The sequence below is a fragment of the Hemicordylus capensis genome, chromosome 1 (assembly GCF_027244095.1).
Source record: "Hemicordylus capensis ecotype Gifberg chromosome 1, rHemCap1.1.pri, whole genome shotgun sequence".
NCBI lineage: Eukaryota > Metazoa > Chordata > Lepidosauria > Squamata > Cordylidae > Hemicordylus > Hemicordylus capensis.
In genome coordinates, this window is record NC_069657.1 from 223,619,274 (window position 1) to 223,647,116 (window position 27,843).

The window sequence follows — 27,843 nt, forward strand, 5'->3', positions numbered from 1 at the left end:
GGACATCTGCCCCCTGTTGGCTTGAACACTCTACTAATAAAACCTCTCTGTTCAGGGCCTTGTATTCCATTTCAAAGTTGTCACTGCCGTCCATAGTCTATACTGAAAATCCATGTCTGTGGAACCATAGCAGTTTCTCTGTATTGCTACCATGGCACTAGACCTGATCCAGCGTGGCAATTGGATAACAGTAGAAATGTGAAGGAGAGGCTCAATGCAAACAGTGCAGATGAGAATATTCATTCACTCTGTCTTTCTAATTTTAGCCTCTCCCCCTCATCCCATAGAATTCAAAAGAATTGTGAATTGACTGGACCAGATCACAAACAAAATCTAGTCTAGTCAGTTACATTCCAAAAGTAAACCTTGTAGTTGTTTATCTTCTTAAAGGTTACATGAGCACCCTGTCCTTTCACATATTAAAAAATGCATTCCAAACATTCTCTGGGCATAGGGGATGTTGATCCTTAAAGCCGTGTATTATATGTTGGGAGTGAAGGACTCTGCACTGTCTCATGTCTCAATGACAGAGGGGGACAGACTAGTGAGTCAGAGGGCTAGAGGGGTCAAGACATTGGTTATCCCTTCTCTACTGCTCTGACACTATCCCTTTGATATGTAGATTGCTACTCTCAGGGACTTCCTTCCTGCTTGCCTTGCGACATCCTCTTTCCCTTTCTTCTCCCTTGCAACACCCATGCTCCTCTCTCCCTGCACCATGTGTGCAGAGATGCAGAATGCATCCCTCTGCATCCAGCTAGCTAGCTAGCTAGATTATCTTATCTCTCCACTTTACTATCTAGAATGGAGTTTATCAATAAAACTTCCTTATATTGACTTGAAACTATGAACTGGCTCCAAGTTTCTTTTACTCTCAGCATACACGCATGCCTAGGCAGACTCCGCTGTGTTGTACCTGAGTGCACTCTGCTGTAATAGAAGGGTATCTCTTACCGGAGAGAATTCCCAACATTATAGCCATACATCTGATCCGTGGGGTTGCTTCTATTTTCCCAGAAAGCCTTGAAACATGACAAACTTTTGAAATATGATAACAAACCAAACGAGTTGGGCAGACCATGGTGGTATACAGCAAATGTATGTGTGTGTCCAGCAATGGGTTGAGCAACAACAGTTCTATAGTACAGCCTCCTGTTATCTGAAAATATCTAGTCTGCATACAGTCAGATCCATAGTTGGGGGAGAGTCAGCTGCAATTTGGTCTAATCAATTTTCCTTCCTCGCCTCCTCTGCTGCCATCTCCTTAAGCCCCATCATGGTGGGCAGGCATCCCTCCTTTAGGAAACCTTGAATTATAGAGTGATTTTGGCTAGGAATCAGTGAGGCATGGCAAAGCAGAAAGACTTCCAGGGATTATGTCAGGCTATCATGCTTTGGTACAGGTCATAAAGCAGTATGCAAACATTAGCAATGTTGGAAAGGAAAGTAAGAGCAAAGAGAGTTCTGAAAAATATGACAACCCTAACTTGTGTGCCTTTTTAATTTGTATTTTTAATTTGTACTTTACTTGTGTAAGTAGTGCTTTTTAATTTGTACTTTATGTATTCAAGATGACTACAGAAATAAAGATAGGAAAAGGAAGAAGGGGGACAGCAGCTTTAAGTTGGTGTAATATTCCTGATGCTGCTCAAAGACCTTGTAGTACTTTGTCCAAACCAAGACCCACAGAAGTACAGCAGCATTATGTGATGTAATCACCACTTATATTTTTGACAGTGGTATACTTTTAGATTAATCTCCTGTAGAAATCTAAATGTTACTACCTGCCATTTCAAACGAATGTCCTAGGTGCATAGCATTAATAATGTAGAGGTAGTGCATTTATTGAAAATATGCACGCCCCTTTAGTGAGGTGAGAGAGACACCCGTCTTTCCATGCACAGAACCCATTCTGTTTCAACCCTTCCACTTTAGTTGAAGATAATTGGAAAAATCCATGGCAGCCCAGCTGTAGGGCCATGTTGAAGCTAAGGTGCTTATCAATATTCAGTACTGATAAGATGAAGTATTAAATACCTTATAATACAGGCTGTGTTGGTAATACTTTCACCCATTGTCTGTGGAAAGAAGGCCTATCTTTGCAAAAGGCCAGTAAACCACTTTGCATACATTACAACGAATGTCCAAAGTTTTGTGCATGACCAGAATCCCAGACAAATGTTGTAAATGTATAAAAACTCAATATTGCAAATGTTGTTGTAAATGTTTAAGAACTCAATATGGCCTAGACTGACAATATTCATCAGTGAATACTGACAGTCATCTAAATGTGATGGTGGACAGTTGAACATACACCAGTGGTGACTGCTGTATGTGCAAAAGTGGGGAAATATATATTATCAGATATTGGCTGCGTTCTCATAATAATGTCAATCTTGGTTAAAGAGTTAACTAGGATTGTTGAGCCCACCAGTGTTGGTTGTGAGATTTCCCATGCAGTCCTGGTCAAATCACTGTGGTTTAACTGCATTTTATCAAGATAGATAGCGAGGATCAGTTAAATGCAGTTTGCCATTTAAATGCAGTTTGACCAAGATTGCCCGAGAAATATGCATTCTCAGAACCAGCTTTGTGGGACTCAGCAATCCTGGTTAACTAACTAGGTTAACTAACCAGGTTTGTCATGATTGTGAGAACAGTTATACTTTACATTCATTTGAGATTGTCATCACTTGCCAAAGTTTGAACAGTTCCTTACTTGTATGTCAAATAATGTACATTTACTCAGACTTGCATTTTGGGCGGTATATAAATATGTCAAAGAAAATAAATAAAGCCAGAGCCAGCGTGGTATAGTGGTTAGAGTGCTGGACTAGGACCGGGAAGACACAAGTTCAAATTAGGGATGGGTCCAGACCAGTCCGGAGGCCATTGTAAAGGCCTCCGGACCGTCCGGACCAGTTCGGACCTGGCCGGTTCGGTCCGGGTGGAGGGGGTGCCTTTAAGGACAGGGAGGGTTTACTTAGTCCTCCCACCACTTTGCCCCCGCCAGCACTCGTATTTACTGTAGAAATTGGGGCGGCAGGATACCTCCCTGCCGCCCCTTGCCCCTCCGTAATGCAAAAGGCTCCGGCAAGCCTTTTGCACACGCGCACAACGCGCGCAAGCTTTACGTCTCCCTGATGCCGGAGGCCCGGTCTACCTGGCCTCAGACCCTGCCAGTGGGTGGACCGGGCCTCTGGCGTCGGGGAGACATAAAGCTTGCACGGGACGTGTGCGTGCGCAAAAGGCTTGCCGGAGCCTTTTGCATTGCGGAGGGGCAAGGGGCAGCAGGGAGGTATCCTGCCACCCCAATTTCTACAGTAAATACGAGCGCTGGAGGGGGCAAAGTGGCGGGAGGGTTAAGTAAACCCTCCCTGCCCTTAAAGGAACCCCCTCCACAGTGCCGGACCACAGCTGTGCGGTTCTGTGTACACCCCTAGTTCAAATCCCCATTCAGCCATGATACTTGCTGGGTGACTCTGGGCCAGTCACTTCTCTCTCAGCCTAACCTACTTCACAGGGTTGTTGTGAAGAGAAACTCAAGTATGTAGTATACTTCTCGAGGCTCCTTGGAGGAAGAGCGGGATATAAATGTAAAATTAATAATAATAATAATAATGATGATGATGATGATGATGATGATGAAGAAGATGCAAATGAAGATGAAAATGAATAATGAAGATGCAATGAAAATAAAGATGCAAAAATATGATGGGACTTCCGACTACAAACAGATAAACATCTGCCACACAATACACCAGATATAACTGTAGTCGAGAAGAAAGAAAAACAGGTGAAAATAATCGACATAGCAATACCAGGGGATAGCAGAATAGAAGAAAAAGAAATAGAAAAAATCACCAAATACAAAGATCTACAAATTGAAATTGAAAGGCTGTTGCAGAAAAAGACCAAAATAATCCCAGTGGTCATTGGCGCCCTGGGTACAGTTCCAAAAGACCTTGAAGAGCACCTCAACACCATAGGGGCCACAGAAATCACCATCAGCCAATTACAAAAAGCAACTTTACTGGGAACAGCCTATATTTTGCGACGATATCTATAACAACAGCAACAACATTGATAATAAAATTCAGCCATCCCAGGTCCTTGGGAAGGACTCGATGTCTGGATAAAACAAACCAGTCAATAACACCTGTCTGACTGTGTAAATAAATAATAGTAATAATAAAGTTCTATAATAGGAGACAGAGCTATAGATGCCTATTGCTTCACTCCAAGTAATCCTCCACAATCAGTCACCACTTGCTTTGGAGCTCCATCCAGATCCTGAGTAAAAAATGTACTGTCTGTGTCGCGGGGGGAGGGGTGGATATTTCCATTTGGCATGGAACTCCTCCTATAGAATAAAGCATGTCCACCAAAAGAAATCAGCCAGTTTAAGTGCCTTTTTAATTTGTACTTCATACTTGCAAGACCTTGAAAAGGATGGCTTGCCATTTAAGATACTTTGGTGAATTTCTTGATTATCCTAACAAAATAAGCACTGAAGGCAGTTCTGGCCTCTCCTAAACGCTAGGGTGCATGCAGAATTCGTCATACTTTGAGGGACATCATTCTTTTTTCAGTGATCCTGGCAACATCTTTTACTGGAAATGGATGAGCTCTGAAGGCACTGTGTTCGTATCATCCATCATGCACAGAGTTAAGGTTATAGCATCCCAATAAAGGTGGCTCCTTTTGAAAAGTGGATACTGGAGTGATACATAGTTATATTTCAGAAGTGAAGCCATGATTTCTTTATTTGTTTCGTAGTAGTGCCTATACAAGGAGTTATTTTACTTCTATATGTATTGTATCAATATTTTATTGTACATTTTATTTTGCATTATGTTACCTTGGATTGTTTTCACCTAGTTGATCAAGGTGTTTAAAGCTAAAATATCTGGATATAATTGGATATCTTTTATAGGAAAGGTTTTCCCACACTTTAATATACATTGGTACTTCAAATAGTACTCTGTTGTTTAAAGGGGGATTTACATTGAAGCACTCTATTTAACTCAGATCTGACTAATGTGGACCATAATTTGCTAATGTAATATCAGAAGAACGATCTTACTTAAAAGCACTGTTCCGCTCCCTGCAGATGTTCCTCATACCTCTGGTAATGGGATATTTTCAAGATCCATTTCAATCTTACTAAAGTCTTGCCTGCATTTGTCCATATGAGCAGCAAATTGCAATGTTTGGTTATTTATTTATAACAACATCCTGCATTTTGTAAAGCAGCAGCTTAAAAGGTAGTGCCCAATATACTCCATCAGCCTCAATCTTTCCTTCCTTCCAAGGTCTTTTTATTGCATCCTCGATTCTTTTTCTAGCTCTCCATAACAGATCTATTCCAATCAATTTCCCTCTTCAGGTCCAAGTTTCTAGGTCTCTAACCACTGCTGTGTCTTCCATCTCATCTCCGATTTCCCTCTATTTCTTTCACATCTGCTCAGTAATAGATCATCAGAGCTGAATATAGTACCCAGCTGTGCATGTACTATTGATTTATATGACATTGGAGATTTTTCAATATTATTTTCCATTCAGTTCTTTTCCATCTCAACATCTTGTTTACTACTTTGACGGCTGCTTCTGCAGAACATTCAGTAGCCTTTCATTGAACTGTCCACATGAGCACAAAGATCTCCTTTCCTTATCGACTCTATCTAAACCAGGCCATTAATCTCTCATTCTTCTTTCCCAAACCTCGGTTTTACCTGGATTTGGTAGAGGTATTTGGAAAGTATCTAGAAAGCAACCAAGATGTTCCGTAGGGTTTGCATTTACAGTATGGGGGTAAAGAGATTCAGTTCTGCTCCATTTCTGTCAGCTGGAAGATTAAGGTGCATATACCAGCCTCTAGTTTACATCAGAGTATATGAAACTCTACCTTCTGTACCAAATCAGCAAACCAATCTTATATACACGGTTGCATCCTGTATTTTACTGAAGGCTGGGGGTTACTGCTCCCAACGACGAGCTACCATGGAACAAGGGTGGGGGGTAAATGAACCTGGGCCCCTGGGGGGTGGGGGCTGCCATCTGGGTAACAGCTTGCTCTTTGCTGTCCCCCTCATGCCTCTGAAGAAGATGGTGGAGAGGCCGGAGTCCATCTTCATCTTTTGCCCCAGGGCCCACTTCAGCCTTGCTACGCCCCTGACTGCCTCTGCACTGTCAGATGTAGATTGATCTCATAGAGACCTTCAGCTTAGTTTAGGCTGTGTGGTTACTTCATTCTCAGTCACTTCTCTCTCAGCCTAACCTACTTCACAGGGTTGTTGTGAGGAGAAACTCAAGTATGTAGTACACCGCTCTGGGCTCCTTGGAGGAAGAGCGGGATATAAAAATGTAAAAAAATAAAATAAAATAAATAAAATCCCTACCTAAGCTTAGTTTCTGGAAGGATAAGGACCGATTTCTGAATCTGACAGCTCCAGCCTAGATGGTCCATTGGTTTGACTTTCTGCAGCACTTTATATGTTTCCTTCATCCTGGATTTAGCTGGGGCTGATTACTTGGACATCTGCATGTTAACAAAAATTATTAGAGGTATGTGAATTCCTGCTACCTGGCAACCCTTGGGAGCCATGCTAGGGAGCAGTACAGGCTGGGAAGAATAGAAAAACTGGCAACCCTCTGAAACTGACAGGAGGGATCTGTGGTTACTGTCAAAGTATATTTATCTATTCAACTCCAGAAGTGTACTAAGAGGAGATGGAAAGAGAGGCACTATTGAAACATTCCTGGGTTTGATAACAATTGTTTTTCTTTAAGCTACAAAGCATTACTTTATACTTACCCAACCCCCCAACCATCCCATCATCTGCTCTTGTTAGAAACTGAATTTTACTGGTCATGCGTAAATGAGAATTACATTGCTTATCCCATAAATTCCCAATTACTGAAGAAATGGGAGGGGGAGGGGAACTTGAATGTGTTCCTTCAACACCCTTGCCCTAGGTTGTGTCATTTGTTTCACTGATACAGGACTCCGCATTAACAATTGCAAGCACTCAAGGGGCATTTCATACTTTACATGAGAATCCAATTTGCTGCAGATACACCAGTGCTTCCCACAGCAAACAGCAAAGTGTCTGTGAAAGGTAAAGTAAAGTGTGCCGTCAAGTCAGTTTTGACTCCTGGCACCCACAGAGCCCTGTGATTTTCTTTGGTAGAGTACAGGAGGGGTTTACCATTGCCTCTTCCCGTGCAGTATGAGATGATGCTTTTCAGCATCTTCCTATATCACTGCTGCCCGATATAGTAGCAGCGGGTAACTGGCAACCTTCTGCTTGTTAGTCAAGCATTTCCCCGCTGCGCCACTTAAGGTGGCCTATGAAAGATACACTTCCTTAAATACATGTGTCAATGCACTTGACGGTCCTGAATGTGCTGCAGTACCCACCAACAAAGAGAGATGGGACATAATATCATTAAATGCAAGAGGTACAGCTTGTGACTTTTCTGTGCAAAGCTCAAATGTGTACAAGATACATATGGTGACCAATTGCAACAAGAATAATGGGATATTTGCTATCCTAATTTAACCCATAAAGTTTCTATCCTAATTTAACCCATAAAGGAAGAACCCTAGTTTTGACGAAGTTCCAAATGAATAGAATCAAATTTTCTGATAAGTTCTAGTTCAGTAATGTTGCATGGGAGTCTCCGTTCAGTTTTTCTTTGTTGCTGTTGAATAACTGTGGTGTTCAGATCAGCAACAGAGTTAATGGAACCACACTTCCAGCCCTCCGTGAGTTCTCTGCTATGAAAACCTGTAAAGGAAAATAACCAGGAATCAGTCAGCTCAGTCGTGACACTTCTCCCTATCTCTCCCCCGCCCCACTTAAATCTAATGTTAATAGAAGTTTACAGTCATTATTTGGCAACCTTGGATGGGAAGGTTTCTGCTAAGTCAAATCTTAGGTCTTCCCAAGGGCTCAGGAGTGATGGATACTCATTCTTGTACCAGATTGTGTTGTTTAATCTCCAGTAGGGAAGGAAAAGAGTAAAAAGCAAAAGTCGAGGATTTGCAGGAAAGATAGAGCTCTTTGCACTCAGTTGCTCTAGGGCTCTAAGGCGAAACACGGCTGAACGGAGAAGTAAAGCCAGTCCACTTAGAAAGAAAATAGCTTGATTCTTGCCAGCCGCAGTTCTATTCTGAGGATGGCACACTTTACCTTTAGCCTGGCTATAATGTAAGGTACTGTAAACATATTTGGATGGTTCCCTCCACCCCCAAATAAAACTACCTCTAGCTACTTTAACGTTTCATTACAAACATGCTTCAAATGAAAGAGATTTCTCTTGACAAATGTATATCTTACTGGTGAAATCAGAAAAGAGCTCCCTGGTTGAAATTGGCCTGTTTGCTCAGAGGCAGCTGCTTTCTTGTCTTTCCTTTGCATTTTGTAGGCCCTTTAAGGTGAGGTATAATTTTGCCAGGAGCATCCCCCAAGTCAGAGAAGTGTTGATCTCGTTACATGTGAAAAGTTGTCCTTTTTCTCCTTTTGGACTCAGAAATAGACTCTTAACCAGAGGTAGAGGTCAGTCACTAAGACCTTTACTGATTGGTATTAATATGATGTATCTCCTGAGCCTCAGCCACCTTTCTAGAAAGAAATGCTGATCCTTAAAAAATCAATCTTTCGATTCTTCTCCGTCCTTGTGTTGATTCAAGAACAACATTTTGCAGCATAAAGGACACAGGATAAAACTGGGACAACTACCCAGTAAAATGTTGATTGTACAGATTATTTCTGGAGCAGGAGAGAAAAGTGAGGGTGGCGGGGTATGCAGGGTAACCTTCTCATCTTCAGAAACTCGTTTAAGTTTTAAATGGACCTTAAAGGAGAACAGCCAGACTGATATTAGATAAATAGTTTGTGTAGCGGTAGCTCATGCCATTGACATTCAGGATATGCCATGCTGCTCAGTTTTTCCCAAGCCACTAAATAACAGAGGTTTAGTGAATGCCACAAGGGAGCAAAGACTTTCCTGCAACATAATTTATTTCAGTAATTTAGGGGAGGGAAATTAATAACAACTTGGGACAACGTGGAGAGTCAGTATTAGAATCCAACTGCTGTATTTGCATAAATTCGGCGTCCTGGCCAAACCTTGGAATAATGCATTAACTCGTATCTACAATCACCCTGAGATCTTTTAGATTTTTGTGTGTTCATTTCTCTCTCTTTCTCTTTCTCTTTCTCTCTCTCTCTCTCACATACACACACACACACACACACACCAGTCCACCCATGCTATTGTGCAAAATTAATCTGCTCGGTAGAAGGCATTTGTCTTCTGCAGTCACCTTCCCGTTTTGAATATTCCCCTTGTGGTTGAAACAAGCTGCAGAGTTTGCAATTACTTTTCCTTCCTTCCAAGGTTACATGCAGATGTAGACTTACAATAACAGTTATAGTGCTGTGTGTGTCATTCTTATCACCTAACTGACCACTAACTGTTTTATGTCTTCTTTAGCTATAGCTAAAGAATATATATTCAGGTCACTGGGCACGATCCTGATTTAAATTAGTCATGATTAGGTTCCAATGCAGTTAATGGAACTTAAGTTAGCCACTACTAACTTCTCTCATTTGTTTCAAAGGTGTTTAGTCATGACTAACTTGCCCTTTAGGATGGATGCTGGGTAACTTCTCTCTTGAAAATTGTGGTGCTCATTATGTGATAAAGCTCTCTCATCCTTCCTTTGATCCTTCTACTGATAATGAATCTTGGGTTCCTCTGCATATTGAAGACGGACACCTAAGACTCTGTCATGCTCTTTTCACCAATATCTGGGCTTATAGATTTAACCAGCTCAAAGGATTGCTTTGTCCCATCCCCTACTAACAGCACCTGTTGGTTGGTTGTGCCGTTGAGTCGGTGTCGACTCCTGGCAACCACAGTTTTCTTGGTAGAATACAGAAGTGGCTTACCATTGCCATCTCCCATGCAGTATAAGATGATGCCTTTCCACACCTTCCTATATCACTGCTGCCCGATATAGGAGTTTCACCTATAGGACTCATTAAATTGAGCTGTCCATGAATAATACACTGCCCATTCCCAGGCTGAAGGGGAAGAATCTGAAGACTTCACACCAAGTGCTGTGATGACCATATAATCACATGCTGTGGTGTGGAATTGCAGCCTTCTATGTCCAGAGCTTAATTTATTAACTTTTGTTTGCTTACATTATTAGCATTAGGGCATTTTGTTAATTGTATTGGGCATACCATAATGCTCTATATCGGTCTCTCTCTGTTAAGCCTTTGTCTCTTAGCAACATATTGACTTTCTTGAAGTCTTAGTCTTGATGACTCTCTTGATGCTGCCCTTTGTTTGATTCTCTTTGTGCCTTCCATGATTCTGTCCTCAATTGGTTCTGTTCTCATCTGTCCAATCAGTGTTTCGATATTCACTGAGGAACACCCTTCCTCTATTTTCTCTCTCTGTGTGTTGGGAATCCTTCCCATCCCTATTCTTGGCTCTCTGCCAGTCTTTCTATGTTCACAGGCTGCATCATGCCCTTATCTTTTAGTACCACTGACACACTGATGATACCCAGCTCTATCGCTCTACCATAGGAGCGGTTCTCCTTTCATCCAATCCTGCATCTCAAGTGCCTCTGATAAGTCTCTTGATACTTCTTGAGAAAGGTAATATAGAAAGAATTTCTTGACAATGCTGATGAGCCAATTTTTGCTTTGTGTCATTGCCATATTTTATATTTTTGTTATATACTCATCATATCTGCAGTTGTCCCTCAAAGAACTAAAAGAGTTACTCACGTGATCTTCCAGAGGGAAAGCACTGTTAAACAACAATGTCTAGTGGAGTGGCACTTTTAAAGACTAACACATTTATTGTACTATAAACTTTCATGGCTGATGAAGCCCACTTCATCAGAAGTGTGACATGTTATCCTCCGTTGGCAGGTGTAGTATATATATGTGTGTGTGCGTATGCGTATGCATAGGTATAGAGAAGAAAGTGGGTGATGGGGAATCTCCAAAGTGGGGTTAAATGCCCATGAAATCCAAGAGAGGGAGACTATGAAGCTTAAATGTATGAAAAGAGCATAGTGACAACTCACAACAGAAATAGTAACTGTTCCTTTTGAAAAGAGAGAGCCTGGACACAGTTATCCATACTTTGAAAACCTCCAGATTAAACTATTGCAATGTTTTATATGTGGGCTGCCTTTGGAAACTGTTTGGGAAATTTCAGTTAGTCCAAAATACAACTGATGGATTGCTAACTGGGACTGGCCAGTGAGAACATATCTCTCTCCAGTTTTGAAACAACTTCACGAATTGCTGGTCTGTGTCCAAATACAATTCAACGTGTTGGTACTTCCCTTCAAAACTCTATATATTATGGGCCCCAGATACCTAGAAGAGTGCCACCTCCCACATGAATCTTCCCACATCATTACTGAGATGCCCTTTGCTGGGTAAGGTGGGTGTCAGTGAGCGAAAGGGCCTTCTCTGTGACGGCTCCCTTTATGTTTTTTAGATTGTGAGCCTTTGGGGACAGGGAATCATCTTATGTATTATTTAATTATTTTTCCATGTAAACCGCTTTGCAAACATGTTTTGAGAAGTGGTATATAAGTAGAAGTAATAGTGGAAGGCCTCTTGATGGAGGCTTGTCTGGTGCCTTCTTTTATGTCTTTCCACTGCTAGGTGTAGTCCTGCTTATTTCCTCAGGCCTTTTAATTTTGGATTGAACATTTAGCTCTTTATTGCCCTGGCTGTGATTTTATGTTTGTGCTATTTTTATATTATTGTTTCACTAATATGTTTTATTTGTATGTTAGCTGCCCTGGAATAGTAGTACCAAAGGGCAGCATATACCTTTAGATGATAAATAAGTATTGGCATTCCTTAAGACTTGTTGTAAGACAGATGTGAAAGTTTTGTATCCAAAGACTTGGGAGTGGGCTTCATGTTGCCTTTCTACAGAAAAGATATATGCTACGATTTATTGGAAGACTCTCAAGTCGAGAATATGATGAGGCAAATGAAGGCATGAACACAAACATGAGCAATTGCTCTCATGACCAAATCTGAAATTTTGATCAAGTGTTTCTACATCATGGTTTACCCCAAGTCAGCCCAGAAATGCCTGACTCCCAGTCACTAACTTGAAAAATGTGCAAATGAAATAGCTTTTCCCTAGATTTTGTCTGGGCGATACAGATTGTTCTGTTTCTGGATTCATTGAAAACCCATCTGTCTCATTGACTTTGAGGAATGAGTATAGTTTTTCCATTTAGATCCATTATACAGAATGTTTCATATCAAATAAAGTATTTTATTATAAATTACTCTTAAGGAAGCTACTTGTCCCCTGAATCTTCCATCTTATTTCGATATCTCATTCAATCAGGGCTGATAGATCAACTGTGTTTAAGTGTGAATAACCCTTTAAACTGAGAATGTAAAGTGTCGGAGTTCCTTTTTAAGAGAAGCTGCCTATTGGGCCAGGAAAGGTCTTTGATAAGAGACTCATTATAATTACAAAACTTAGTAACTCAGCATTGTTGTGGAAAGAATGGAAAAGATAACAACCCGCCAGTGGAAGGAGAACAGCTATTTGCAACAAGTGATGTCCAAGGCAATGAATTAAAGGCATACTTGATGCTGTGTCTGCTCTGTATGTATGTTCTGCCAAAACTAAAGAATGAGTAAAATTAAAGGGAAGTAAAATACAGCTTTGAATTATTTCAAGCAGTTTTATTTTAAACCAGTAATGTCTCATCCTTATTTTTGCATCATAGCTTCAAGATCTGATTCCGAAGGGTGAAATAGAACCATAATCCAGCTTTCCACCTGGATATAGGGGGCTTTGAGGCTTGCAAAGAATTCCCCACTCACTTGAGCCGTGGGAACTACTTTGCATGCAAAAAGCGCCCCACCCACCCCCATTGAGCCAAAAGAGGAAGGCTGTCCACTCGGGACCTCTGTGTGCAACTTGGAAAGCACTGAGTGGAGCACTGTGTGCACAAGGGTTGAGATCAAGTGGTTGGTGATAAATCTGTTCAGAAGGCCAGATCTTGCTTTGGCAGTCGGACAGAGAATCACTGTGCTTCCTCACCTATATACTCCCCACCACATCATTCCTCCATCTTGTGCATCCTGCTGTTTTCCCCTCCACTATATTCACTGTGGGAAATGTTTCTCTAAAAAACCACACAATACAGACACCTTGCTGAAGCTAAGCAAGTCTTGGTGTGGTAGTGCCTGGATGAGAGACGCATGTAGTAGCTCCGTAGTAGAATATCTGCTTTGCATGCATGGAATGAGTAAAATTAGAGGGATGGCGCGGGGGCAGGAGTGTGTGTGTGTGTATTACCGGCTGAGTTTGTATCTGAATTCGCAAGACTGTCACTTTTAAGGGGAAATTGAGTTATAAATACAAACAGCAAAAAGGTTGACTTTGATAATGAGGAGGAATAATTTGTACTTCCTTAAAGTGAAGTAGAACAAAGCCTATAATTAACAAGTGGCTTTTTCTGAAAGCCAAATTAGGTATTTTATACTGAAAGGCATTCTTTTTTAGGAAGTTAAGGAGGTCAGAAGGTCAAGGCATCAAGTCATGGAGTGCAGCTGTCCAACCAGATCTATAATCTCCAAGGGAGTAACTAAAGAAACTTCAGCAGAGGGGTGAGGGTGGGAGGGGACCCTTGGTATCAATGAGGACATTTCTTTAAAACTGAATAAAAATCTCTGAAACCTTAAAAAACCAGTTGTCCCAGAAGAATACTTGGAGATGTAGACTAAGATCAGAAAGGAGCAGAGAGGGTTGGATTTTGTCAGTTGTTCTCTGAAGACCCTCAGCTCTTTCCTAGGGGAAAAAAAACATAAATGGAATGGTTAAAAGTCCATTAGTTTCTCAAAGCTAAACAGCTGAGTAAATAGGAAAAAGGGATAAATTTTTAAAATGGTTCCTTAAGTGACACATTTGTATAAAGCATATGTCTTGGGTGAAGCGTACTTTTATATATGTCAATATGAGTCCACTCCTGCTCAGAGCAAGCCATAAACAGAGGTTATTGGTGGGGAAACCAGGAAAAATCAGTCTCCCAAAAAGGTATTTAAATAGTGAAATTACAGAATAATTAAATGATTAATTTAACCTGAGTAGTATGGTTCTCTGCAACTCACCATAGAAGTACTGGAATAAAATAAATTTTGGACAACAAAATAATTAATGAAAGAAGGAAAACAAAAATTTTAGTAGAAAACAGTTTTGGTGAGGTTAAGAATCTCTGGGAGAGAAGATAAGTGGATGCAAATTTTAAAAGACAAAGGCCACATTTTTTAAAAAACTGCCCCATAGAACTCACATTAACAAAGTGATGTACTGAGAGCAACCCAGGAATTTTGCTACAGAAAGCAGTTGCAGCATTTTTAAAATTTTAAAAACACCCTGAGACGTTTTTGGAAGGGTGGTATAGAAATTGAATAAAATAAAATAAATAAAATACAGATTTTGAAATTACCCAGGAGATGGGCAAATTTAGAACCTCAGCTGACTAGTTTGAAGAGTATTTATTTATTTATTTATTTATTTATTTATTTATTTGAAACATTTAATATACTGCCCACTCCGAAGACTCTGGGCAGTGTACAAAAACATGCAAAGCAAGACAACATTAAAATTACATTCTAAATTAAAAACTAAATTAACTAACAAAAATGAAAAAAACAAAAGCCTGGTGAAAAAGAAGAGTCTTCAACAGAGATTTAAAAATCAGTAAGGTTTAATCACTAAACCAATCTGAAGGGGAAGAGAGTTCCAGAGAAGTGGGGCAGCAACCAAAATGGCCCTTTCACGGGTCCTAGCACCCTGAACCTCAGAAATCAGGGATCGACAAATGTGCCATCTGAGATTATCTGACTGGACGGGATGTAACTGGATGGGAGAGGCAGGTCTGTAGGTAGACAGGCGCGAAACCCCGCAAGGCTTTGAAGGTCAAAACCAGTCTCTAATATGGGGGTCAAGTGAACGGAATTAGTTGATGAGACAGTGGATGTGCTGTGGATGGAATCTTGGAGGACTGGAACCAGGGAGGGCTGGGCTCTGATCCCTGTTTACCATGAAAGTAACTTGCCGACCTTGGACTAGTCATGTGGTCCACTGAATCCACCTTATGGGTTGTAAGGATAACACTGGATGATCCCCATGTATGCCACCCTCAGATCCTTGGTTATACAGGAATGTTCAATTAAATATACAATTCCAAAGGTACATTTCTTGGCTTTCCAAGTGATAGCATCATGTATCAATTTTCTTAAAACCATCTTTCTGCATATCTTAGTATTGCTTTCCAAACCACACTTTTTAATATGGAGTTTCTTGAAGGTTAACTTGAGCTTTCTTTTAAAAGAGATATCAGGCGGTGTAGAAAAATGATAAATAAAAGAGAAAGTGAGAAACTGTGGTCTGTTACAAGTGGAGATAATCCAAGATAGTACTTTTTCCGGCTTTGTACAGCTGAGCGTTTATGAACACTTGCTGTTGAATTTTGGCTGGAAATTAACAAGTAAGTCACTGGTGTCTCAAACTCAAGCTTTCTGTAATCTTAGATATTGTGATTATCTGCTTCTGAACCTGGAGGTAAAAGCGAGACAATTTCATTGCTTGACCCCAAGTTTTACTATTATGAGAAAGGGAGAAAAATGTCTTTGTTCTCACCTCTTAGATGTCTGTTCTCTAAAGTAGGGGTAGGCATTCTTGGTTCTCCAGCTGTTGTTGAACTACAGTTTATTATGGCTGAGGATTATGGGAATTGCAGTTCAGCAACAGTCGAAGAGTCAAGATTATCCACTTCTTCTCTTAAGTAAAAGGCCCTAGATACTTAGCCTTTCCTCACAGGGAAGGTACTCCAGCCCTCTTATCATTTTGTTTGCCCTTTTCTGCAGCCTTAGCAGTTGTGATATCTATTTTGACATGGAGGAGACTAGAACTGTATAGTATATTTCAAAAGTAGCCCCATCATGGATTTGTATAAGGACATTTCAATAAAATCAGTTTTATTTTTTAGTCCCTTTTCTATCCTAATAATCTTAGCATGAGATTTGCGTTTACAAAGTTGCTACACAGAGTTGACATTGTACTTGTGCTATCTACCACAGCGAAGATCTCTTTCTTAGTTAGTTATCTCCCGTTCATACCGCCTCACTGTATATGTGAAATAAGGACTTCTAAACCCTAATGTTAATCATTTATTACACTGAGCCTAATTTGCCATGTTGTTACACATTCACCCAGTTTGGAGAGATCCTTTTGGAGCTCTTTGTAATCCACTTGGGATTTCACCATCTAAATAATGTGATATCATCTGCAAACGCAGCTGTTTCACCACTTACTCCCGATTCTAGATCATTTTTGGACAAGTTAAATATCAGATGTCCCAATATGGGTGCTTGGGTAACCACACCGCTTACTTCACTCCACTGTGAGAACTGACTATTTTACTACCACTATTCTTTTCCTTTCATTTAACTAATTACCAGTCCACAAAGGAACCATAATTTTTACCCCATGACTGCTAAGCTTACCCAAGAACCTTTGATAAAATACTTAGTTGACTGCTTTTTGGAAGTCCAAGTGCAGGGGCGTATCTAGGGCAGGGCAGGCAAGGCAGGGCACGTGCCCCGGGTGCCACTTGAAGGGGGCGCCATTTTGTAAAATTAAAAAAAATTAAAAATGGCTGCCAAAAACAAAATGGCCACCATGCATGCTCAAATGGCCTCTGTGAGGCCCTAGGTCATGCCAGGCCTTGCAGAGGCCATTTGAGCATGCGCAGTGGCCATTTTGTTTTCAGTGGCCATTTTTAAAAAAGATTATTTTTAAAAATGGCCACCGCACATGCTCAAATGGTACCTGTGAGGCCCTAGAGGCCAGCAGGGTGAGGGGGAACCTTTGCAAATCCCCCACACAGCCTTTAGGAATCCCCCCCAAAGGGGCTACAGGTGAAAAAAAATTAAAAATATATAATATAAGACACTGTACACATATTCACATTGGCACTATGTACAGAGAATCAGGGCTTGTGAATACTGAGCTAATGCTTATGACCTAGGATTGTATTCATTTGCTCTTACTTTGCTTCTTGTGATAAGTGAGTTAAATGTGATGTCTTGCTAATATGACTATTAATGGTGAGTTTGTCTTTGACTCAGTGTGAAATCCTTGATATTAAGGCCCACAGGGAGTTTCTTGCTCTCTTTCTCTCAATTTAACTGTCTTTCTGAAATAGTAGAATATATTCCAAGCAGTTACACAGTTTACTCTGCATATCCTTTAATTATTTTCAGAGTATCTGGGAAAAGTCAAATTCTCCATTGATTTTTAAAACTTATGTAATGGTGATGCTACAATGCATAGTAGAGAATTAGACAGACGCTTCTGTTTAGTTTCCCAAGTACACCTCCACATAGTATTTGGGTATTTCATGAGCCCCAGCATACTGAAATTTGTAGTTTTCCAGCATTTTTTGGTCTGGCTACATGCACTGCTAAATAGTTTTGAAATATTAAAATATTAACGAGCCTGACTTGTATTTTTGAGCTGATATTATGGTAAAGTTATCTGAAAGATGGGTGTCAGATGCTTGGACAGTGGGGCGCAATTTCAGTGTTTGCCCTAGGCGCTATTTTCCCTAGATACGCCTCTGTCCAAGTGTATAATGTTTATCAGATCACCTCTACATGCTTGTTGCCACTCTCAAAGAACTCCCAAGAGTTGGTAGACAGGACTTCCCTTTGCAGAAGTCAGGCTGATTCTTCCTCAGCAAGCTTTGCTCTCCTATATATTTGATAATTATATAATGTTTTCCACCTGCTTACCTACAGCAGATGTTAAGGTAAAGTAAAGTTGTGCCCTCAAGTCAGTGTCAACTCCTGGCAAACACAGAGCCCTGTGGTTGTTATTTGGTAGAATATAGGAGGGGTTTACCATTGCCTCCTCCCGTGCAGTGTGAGATGATGCCTTTTAGCACTTTCCTATATTGCTGCTGCCCAATATAGGTGTTTCCCATAGTCTGGGGGAAATAGCAGCAGGGATTCAAACCAGCAACCTCTTGCTCACTAGGCAAGTTGTTTCTCCACTGCAGGGGCATAACGAGGGTGAGGCAGGCAGGGCACATGCCCTGGATGCCATTTCTGGGGGGCGCAAAGTGCTTGCCATGCCCTGCCCCCCCCAACTACTGTCGGAGAGGTGCCCATCGCCCCCCTCCCAGCGAGCACTTGCTGATTATTTCAGGCGGTGTTTGCTGCCTGAAAGTGTCTATTCCCCTTTCTCTCCCTCCAGAGAGGGAGAGAAAGGAAGAATAGATGCTTTCAGGCGGCAAGTACCGCCTGAAATGATGCTGAAGAGCTTGCTCAGGCTCTTTGGCGTAATTTCAGGCAGTGCTTGCTGCCTGTGAAAGCATCTGTTCTTCCTTTCCCTCTCTGGAGGGAGAGAAAGGGGAATAGATGCTTTCAGGCAGCAAACACAGCCTGAAATAAATGGCAAGTGCTCGCTGGGGGGGTGGGGACACAAGGGGTTGACTGTCTGTCTGTACTCCGAGTTGCAAACATGTTAGAAAGGAACAAGCTGAATTTTAAAGCAGCAGTTGCTCCATAAAAGGCTGTTGAATGCCACTTCTTTTATTTTTGCTGGAGCCAGACCCAAAGAGAAGAACTTGCAAAACTTAAAAGAGCAAACCATCCTAAATATGATGGGAGATTGTAAGCTAGATCTGCAGAATATGTGCTCCCATTTGGCCATTTCCTTGCATCAAAATCTGCCCACAATGAGCAAACTTTGGAAATGTGTCAGGTTGTCTTATTTAAGCCTAGCGAGGGCATGGCTCTGCTTTCATAGCTTCAAACAAGTGTGTGTGTGTGTGTGTGTGTGTGTGTGTAGCAGGGGGGAGGAGAGGAGGATGGAATGATAAATAATTGAATGTCCAGTCTTTGAGGAATCAAGTTCTGATTATTTATTTATTTGGTTTCTATACCGCCCTTCCAAACATGGCTTAGGGCGGTTTACACAGAGACATAATAAATAGGATGGATCCCTGGTCCAAAAGGGCTCACAATCTAAACAGAAACATCAGACAGACACCAGCAACCAGTCACTGGAAGTACAGTGCTGGGGGTGGAGAGGGCCACTCTCCCCCTGCTAAATAAAGAAAATCACCATGTTAAAAAGGTGCCCCTTTGCCCAGTTAGCAGGGGTTAAAGCAAAAAAAATCAGGAAGCTGATGTAGTCCATATTAGGAACAATGGTGACCATGATTATACCATTCCCTTTGTGAACTCCTACAAAATGGTGATTTAGTCATGGATTTTAGTTTTAATTGCTCTCTTTGTCAACTAAGGCAGTGCATATCTTCTCTAAAATGGCCCTCTTATAGTTTTTCTAACTTTGAAATTGTAACATAAAACAAAGCATAAATGCATGAACAAAACAAAAAATAAGCATTATGACTCAATATACATGTATCAGAAGTAAAACAATGATGTACCAGAAGAAGTGGGGGGAGCATATTGGAGGTTTCAGACTCAGTTCTTAAGATTAGACCTAGAGCCAACTAAGAATCCATGCTGCAGACCCTCCACTATTTCACAAAGGAAACTTTGTGAAGTATTTGGGGGTATGCTTGATGTGCTTCTAACACTCGATTCTGCAAAAGCCCAGCCTTCCACTGATTTAAAAGCCAAAAGGGTGTTTGTTCTTTTGGTTAAACATATATGTAATTGTATGATGATCTGCTATACCAGTTTAAAATGTTTGGGGGGGGGGCGCAATTTCAGTGCTTGCCCTAGGCACCATTTTCCCTAGTTACGCCCGTGCTCCACTGTGCCATGAAGGTACTGGCTCATAATTTTCTGGATTCCCACCCAGCTTGGCTACTTCCCAATACTCTGTTACAGAAGCCACTTTTAGGGACAAGTTGTATATTATTGCTGGGCATCTTAAATTAGGTGGACAGAGGTAAATCTTGTGGTGAGTATACTATGCCACAATTGTATAAACATGATGGGACCAGAGAGCTCTGAGAGGCACTTGCTGAAGGGAATGCAGGAGAAGATTGTGGCAAAATCCCATACATGGGTCATAAAGGAGGAGCACCAAACATAAGACTTTCCCCAGTACCAAACAAAATAAAGAAGGGTGGAAGAGAGAGGAATAGAAGTAGATGCATGAGTGGGAAATGAATACAGAAAGCAGGATAGGGAAGGGTGAAGCATATGTGTGTACCGTATATGTGTGTGTGCATGAAACAGGTAGATGGACTAATCTTCTAAATGAAAAAACGATGGAGCTCAGGAAATTAGTGTCAGGGCCTGGTTGTCACCTTCTCTCAGGGATGGTAAGAGAAGGGTACCTCATGCATGGGCAGTGTGGATTGGAACATGCAAAGGGCCCTTGACATGATGGTAGTCCTGCCAGGACTTCAAGAGTTGGTCTTCCCTAGATTAGATTAGACTTTTGTAATAATAAGATTTTCTCATACATACCTCCAAAAAAAATTCTTTCTGTTTTTTGGGTTTTTTTTAATTTAGATTTATGAACTACAGGGTCAAAGCAGAAGGGGCAGTGATATATCTGACCAATTGAAAGCTGCATTTTTAAGTAGTGAGACTCATGATAAAAGCGCTGATGTAACATTTAAGTTTAGTAAGAAGATAACTTTCTGTTTCACAAATGCTATGATTCCAAAGCTATTAGGCACAGTCTTTTGTCAGAGAAACAGCTGAGTCAAACCTGAATCTAAGTGCTTTGTTATGATATGTTTCTGAATAGGCATGTGTGTTGTGTTTTTCCACTACACTGACCTTTTTGCCTTTGCCCTTACAGAAGGTACAAGAATTAATAAAAACTTGAGCCTGTAATGACAGCAGCACTATGTTCTTATGCTGAAAATCTTTACATGTCCTATAGTAAAGTTAAAATGAAACTTCATCTGGTTCTGTGTGGGTTAACAAAATTCTTACTTACTGCTAACTTTCATCTCTATTAGTAATGTGATTCTCGCATTACTAGCATTTCACTCCTCATTTTGCCTTAAATGCACGCAGTCCTGTGAGACTCTTGGGTAAATGTTGGTTTTAAAACAGTTAATCCCCTCTGAACCATTTAATAAAGGGAAAGGGAAGTCATGAACAGCCTGATTCAAGAGGAGTCCAGGAGGCATGAATTTAAATGGCAGAGTAGTTGATAGGGAGGTGAGAAGTAATGTTAAATGGGGAGCTGTTATTCAGGTCAGCATCCTCCGTGCACAAAGTAATTGATATCCGGTACTTTTGCAACAGCTGAAAAAACAGCAGAACATGCTCTACACGACACAGCCATTGGAAGGGAAGGTGTTACCCTTGAAGGAAAGTGAGTTACCTACCAGTTTTGTTCCACTTCAAAGTTAATTTAGTATGGAGAATGGGGACTGCAGATTCAGCTATCTTTTAGGCCACGCTTTAGAAATTGGTGGCACAGCATCCTCTGAGAAGCCAAGGCAGCAAAAGCCAGCGTGTATTCATTCCGAGTGACTTCTTTGGATAAGCGGACAAGGAAACAGAGGGATATCATAACTGATGGCATTGAAAGATCTTTCTTTAATTTAGAACCTCACTTTTTGGGTGAAACAAAAGTATTTTGCGAGTAACTGCCTACAGAAACAAAAGTTGCTACAGTCAAGCAATCTCAGTGGAATTTCACAGTTGAAACTCCGTGCAAATGTCATTTTACTTGGATCAGGGTATCAGCAGTGACTATATTACGACAGGATTTTAGTTATTAATTTTCATTTTAAAAAATAAATCTAGTAGAACTTGATTTCTGTAGTACTCACAAGGCAATTAAAGAACATCACTGTTGGGGCACTTAAAGTGAACCTTTTTGAAGAAAGGCAAAAATCTCTTCAGTTGGCTGTGAAGTTAAAGTGTATGTGGACGGAAATCCTGCAACGGTCACTTGCGAGCAGAGCTGATTGTGTCCTTGTCTCCTGTCATGCAGCAAGGTTGGAAGAATATTTTGAAATCCTCAGAGTGCCGGAATCAGCTTTCGACGTACTTATGTGATCGAACAAATCGAGAAGGGAAAGTTAAGAATGTTTCTATCTACACAAGAAGCTGAGTTATTCTAAGTCAGACCATTGGTCCATCTAGCTCAGTACTCTCTACTCCAGTGATCTTTACTATTTTTCAAGCAGGGGCCACTTTGGCGCAAAAAAAACCAAAACAAAAAACCTCCAGTGTTAGAGCCTGAAAAAGCCATTTCATTTCCCACAGGGCTGACTTCCACACAGGCCTGTGCTTTTCTCAGTTCTGGGTAGGCTCTTTAAGAGAGATAGATCCCTCTTTTAAGAGGTCTGGGAAGGGCTACACTACAGCACTCTCTGCATGCTTTCGGAGCTAGTGCAGAGGCTCAAGAGGGCTCTGTTTCCCTTAAAAGTGCCCCGCCAGTGCTGGGCAAAGTGCAGTTCTGCACAGTACCACGGGAACGGTGCAGAGTCAGCAGCTTTGACTGAAGATTTGCACAGGCCCGATAAACAATTAGTCAGAAATCCACAGAAATCCAGGTTGATGGGAGTCTTACCATGAAGAACACTGGTCTAGTCTGACTGGTAGCAGCCAGAGTTTCAGACAGGAGTCTTTCCCAGCCCTACCGGAAAAGTTAACCTGGGACCTTTCTGCACACGGAGCAGATGCTCTGCCACTGAGCGATTGCTCCATTTCTCTTTCTTGTCTTTTGGGTGATTCTGCTGTTCCAATAGGAAACATTTACGCAAGAACATAATTTATTGTGATGATTATTAGTATTATTTTAAGCAAATGTGACAAAACAGGTAAACTCTTCCCGTGCATCCCCAAGAGACTAGCCTAACACATCTGGAGGGAGCCGGAAGAATTGTGCATTAGAGAAGAGAGCATGAGATAGCAAGGCAATTCATAGCAGTAGTAATTGTATTACGGTATAATCAAAGCAGGGATATCCACTAATGCAGGAGACCACAATTTGTTACTCATCCTTTTTGCATGCATGGACACAATGGATGCAAGCAAGGAGACGAATGACATTACTAGGTGCTTATGTGTAGGCTGGGCTCATTATAAGCAGACCAGGAAATGAATACACCCCTGCAGAATGATAAGAATTTTCTTGTGTTTAAACTTATCCTAAATCACATGAGAGCACCTTCCTGCACAAACTGCTAACCACACAGTTCAGCACTCACAACATTTCTCTCTACTACAGCAAGCAAGCTCTATTCCTCTAATAACATTACTGAAATAGCTAATTTGGATGGTCAAGGACATATCTGGATGGGAGTGAAGTGGAGGCACTCAAAAACAAGGTAGTGATCTTTTAAAACAAAACATAGGTATATGAGTTTCCAGGGCCTAAGGACATTGAGGGCATCTCTTTGACTGCAAAGGGACCTTCTGTGTTCATCATGGATTTCACACACACATTGCACAATACTGGAAGCATAAAACCATGTCTCTGACATCTTGGTATCAGTCTATGTGGCATATTGCCATCTCTGAAAAACTGACCCATATTGTTTGCCTTCAAGTGGGTCAAGCTAATTGACCCACTTGACTAACGATTTTTTCATGATATGGTCAGATTTTATTCTGTTCACAAATCAAGGTAATTTTAGTCATTCTCCTCCATCTAATTATTTACATATCTGGAAGGATGGTTAATGAATGTCATTATGTATCAGTTTTACTATTCATGTTTATGTATAGTCTTATAAAATAATTAAAAAATTAAAAAAATGAATTTCACACACACACACACACACACACACACACCCCAGAGCAGGAGGTGAGAGTTACCTACAAAAAAACCCACAGAGAAACATAGGCCTGGTTCATATGTATGCCAAAATGGAGGTAGGCAAACCCACAGTTTCAGTTTGAAATTCCCAATCGTGCCGCAAATGTCCATCAAACCATGGCCCACCAAACTCCAGGAGAGGAGAGCCCCTCCCTGCTGCTCAGCCACCAAGGCAGATCCCAGCAAGCAGACCCCAAGGCAGATATCTGTGGCCAGATTGTGGGCAAAGCATCACCACGTCAGCAGGGCAATCACGATTGGCCACAGTCTCGAAGATGTCGAGCACAATCATTTTCGGAGCGCTCCGCCCACCCTTGGCATGGAAAGGGGATTTAAGTCCATTTAAATTCACTGCAATGCCCTTCCATGGCAGTGCTTTTTCTGCAAGCGATGGCACCACTGCCCTGCACCTTTTGCTGCTGCCTTTTGGAGCCAGCCCCAGCATCGCCCCTGCCCTATGCTTCCCTACCGGTGCTGTGATGGCATGCCCTGCTTATGTTGCCACCTGGAGTGTTTGTGCTTACGTACATACACCACTGCTGCTTCCTTATCAGGGAGCAAAGAACTAGTACTTATCCAATCCCCTTTCCCTCTTTTTTGCCAGGAGAGGAGAGCAAGGAACGGAACTGGTACAGGGAATGGCCATTGAGAGGATGGCAAGGCTGCAGTGGGGCATCGCAGCATCCCTGCTGCCTGGCAGCTGCATAGCTGACACGAGGGGCAGGGCTGGTTCTCCGAGAGGCAGCCAGCGAGAAGCACCAAAGGCATGGAGCAACCATGTCCTTGGGCAGGTCTGTGCCACCGCCTTGGTGATTGCGTCAGTGACTGCGGTTTGGAAATCTGCATGAAACCACAGTTATGATGGCGTCTAGAATTGGACGTAACACCTGGCAGCCAAACCTCAGGTCTCAGCAGCAAACCTTTGTGCAAACCTAAGGTTCAAATTGGAGTTTGGCGAGGCAAACCACAGTTCCACATGTTTGAACATACTGGAGTTACAACCTCTACCATGTTTAACTCTGGTTTGGCATTGTGTGTGAACCCAGCCATAGAATTTTAGAACAGCTAAAATAGTATCAACATGTGGTTGGGTATTGTGTGTGCACCCCCACCCCCACAACAAAAGGTAGCAGCTTTTTCTAACCTGAGTCTTATTGTGTGTGGGAAGTTGTATTTATTTCCTCAATTTTGCCTGCCAGTTACAATGCAACCCATTATCCCCAGCTGGAAATTGAGGTGGGGAGACTGTGGATGGAAGAGAGTGGCTTAAAGAGCTGCTTCAACTTAGTCTGCTATTCTGATGCAAATTAGAAATGGGCCTAAAAGAACTACAAGTTAGGCAAACTGTGTGAGTCCATTGATTTGACCTGTGGTTGTGTATAGTTTGAATCATGAAATTCTAAAGGTGTCCATTCAGAATAGCAGATGGCAGAGGGAGGGGTTTGGACTGCTTTGAGCCTCTAACAGGTCAGCAAGCATTCATGTTGCTTGCACCAAAAGATTTTACACACACGGGCCCTCAGCTGTTTGTTTGTTTCATTTGCTTGTTTGGGGCATTTATATACCATTTTGCAGGTGAACTACCAAAAGCGGTTTACATAACAGCACTAAAAGGGTGCTGTTATCAACCAAATAGAGCAACAGAAGAATCAGAACTGGCAGCCCACACCAGGCTTGTACCAGTAGCAGTGAGTTGAGTGGTGAGAGGCACCTTTATGGATAAATAAGTCGGTGCTTGCCTCTGCTCCAGCGGCACCTTCAAGCCACTCCAAGCCGCAATGTGCCACCCAGCAGCACTCCCTGTGGCAGGGGACAGACTCCGCAGAAGCCAGGTGAGTGGCCCGTCACAGGCGTGCTGGGCATCACACTGCAGCTCAGAGCAGCTTGCAGGTGCTGCCAGAGCGGAGACAAGCCTCTACCTGCACTGGCTGCTACTGGCTTGAACCTTTAGCAGTGTAGTGGGAAAGAGAAGAGGCATCCTCCCTCTGGGAGCTCAAGCCAGCCTGCTCTGGGGGCCGGCCGAAGCTCTGAAGAGAGGCCCTCCCATGAAAAGTCCTGGATACACCACAGTATCCGGTTGCAGCTCCCCACTTAGCACTTCAATGCCTTCTCTCTCATTAGTTCCCAACAAACTCTGACCAAGTTAATTTGTTGCTTCAACCTGTGACTTTTCTCCCACAGCCCTCATCTCAACTCTGGGTTATGGTATTATTTCAGCTTTATTAACATTTCAGATTAAGTCTTTTGTCTATAAAGCCCACTGTTTCTCAAATTCCTTCCTTTAACTAAAGCAGCAAAGTATCACATGAGCTTCTTAGAAAGAAATACTGTTTGCTGTCTAAATTTGTCGTTGCATTGGGGGGGGGGCGTGTGGGGGGGGGATCAGTACAAGCACATTAGACTTGTTTAGATTCCAAATAGTACCAGCACACCAAGCTTGCTACCGTTACAAAATATAAATAATATCTTTGTCATACAGGTGAACATTTTGTATCCACCAAGTAGCAATCTTTCGATCTTAGCCTTGAGGGAGGCAGTTAGGAGATCCTTATTAAATACTTTGCTGGATATGACCTCTCAGATAAATTTCTTTTTCTGTTGTATAAAAATTATATTTGTTAAGTCTTTAGAGCTTACAGAATTGAATAAGCATGTTGCTGCTATCTCAAACAGAGCAACACAGTTCAATAGTGAGCTTGAGTATAAAGTATATTCTCTTGGATTCTGACTGTACCACTGTCAGAGATCACCAGTAACCTGCAGTGAGAAAGGAAGCAAGCCAAACAGTGTATTTTGGATGTTTCCAAGAGGAGGACATTTTCCTGCTTACTTCATGAATTTCTGCACTGACCAGCATGTGCAAGAGAAACGGAGCTTCCACATAACAGCAGTTCTCACAGGTTTCCTTTGTGTACTTTCGTTGCCATTTTCTGTCCACAGCAGGGACATAGCAAGAACCCTAAGATAAAGATAGACCCCCTGCCCCCACCCCGTTCCCTTCCTTCTCCACCCACCACCCATGCCTTTGCTGCAGAAGAACTGTAAGGACATGCTGAAGAACCCAACTTGTTTAGCACACCCTTTCTCTCACGCCTTTGCAGATAATATCACACACTCCCCCTGCACGCAGACACTTACACACACAAACACACGTGCTTTCCCTGGGCCATTCCCAGACCGCCATTTTACTTTCCTTCACCAAGGGAAGGGAAGGGCAAGTGTGCATTCACATATCATCCAGATTTACATCGATGTCTCTGTGAGCTATCAAGCAGCACTCCAGACACAATTCGGGTTTTTCATTTAGCACTGGAGCTTTGCCTGATTTATGTCCAAGGTGAAAAATTCCACTTTTTGCATCTTTTTTTTGGGGGGGGGGGAATTCAAAATATCCAATATGCCCCGTAACTCACAGTACCTCACCCCTCTTAATCCCACAGTAAAGCTTGTTGTCTGGGAAAGGCCCTGGCTCAGAAATACATATATTTTAACCTATATATGCAGTGCCTACATAAATACATCCTGGAGAAGACTCATCTTTTTTGAAGCTGAGATGAGTCTTCTGATCAGAAGCCAATGGCATGCCAGTGGGGAGCTGGAAGCGTGAAGGGTGAACTGTTGCCCAGGAAGGGGAGGGGGGTCCTCCCTAAGGCTCAGGGACATTTGTCTCCCTACCCCTGTTCAATTAGAGCTATGCCTCTGGTCCATATTTGGAGACTGAAATTGACTAACTGGGGGGAAAACACAATTTTCCCCATCAAGGCAACCACTCTATATCTTAACATTCAGCCAAAACTGACCACAAAATGGCTGAATCACTTCTATTCCTTTGCCATCTCAATACTAAGCATCAACACAGTTCACATTAAAATAACAAGTGACAAAAGGCAGTACAGAAAATCTTATTATGTGGAAAAAAAATTAAGGAAGAAAAGGATTTGACTTGTGCTGTTTTCATGTATCTTTTTA

The 27,843-nt window shown here is 41.8% G+C and overlaps 1 protein-coding gene across 6 annotated transcripts in view; it reads left to right on the top strand.

Moving 5' to 3' along the window:
- The window catches only part of PARD3B (par-3 family cell polarity regulator beta), a 734,574-nt gene that overhangs the window by 674,978 nt on the left and 31,753 nt on the right, over positions 1-27,843 (top strand). Inside the window, exon 24 of one of the 6 annotated variants that reach the window (XM_053281583.1) lies at positions 1,572-1,590. The exons of the other annotated variants lie outside the window; for them this stretch is intronic. Within the exon in view, the coding sequence (XP_053137558.1) occupies positions 1,572-1,575 (4 nt within the window). The 3' untranslated portion in view covers positions 1,576-1,590. Of the gene's footprint in view, positions 1-1,571; positions 1,591-27,843 lie in introns of those variants that run through there. 6 annotated transcript variants of the gene reach the window in all.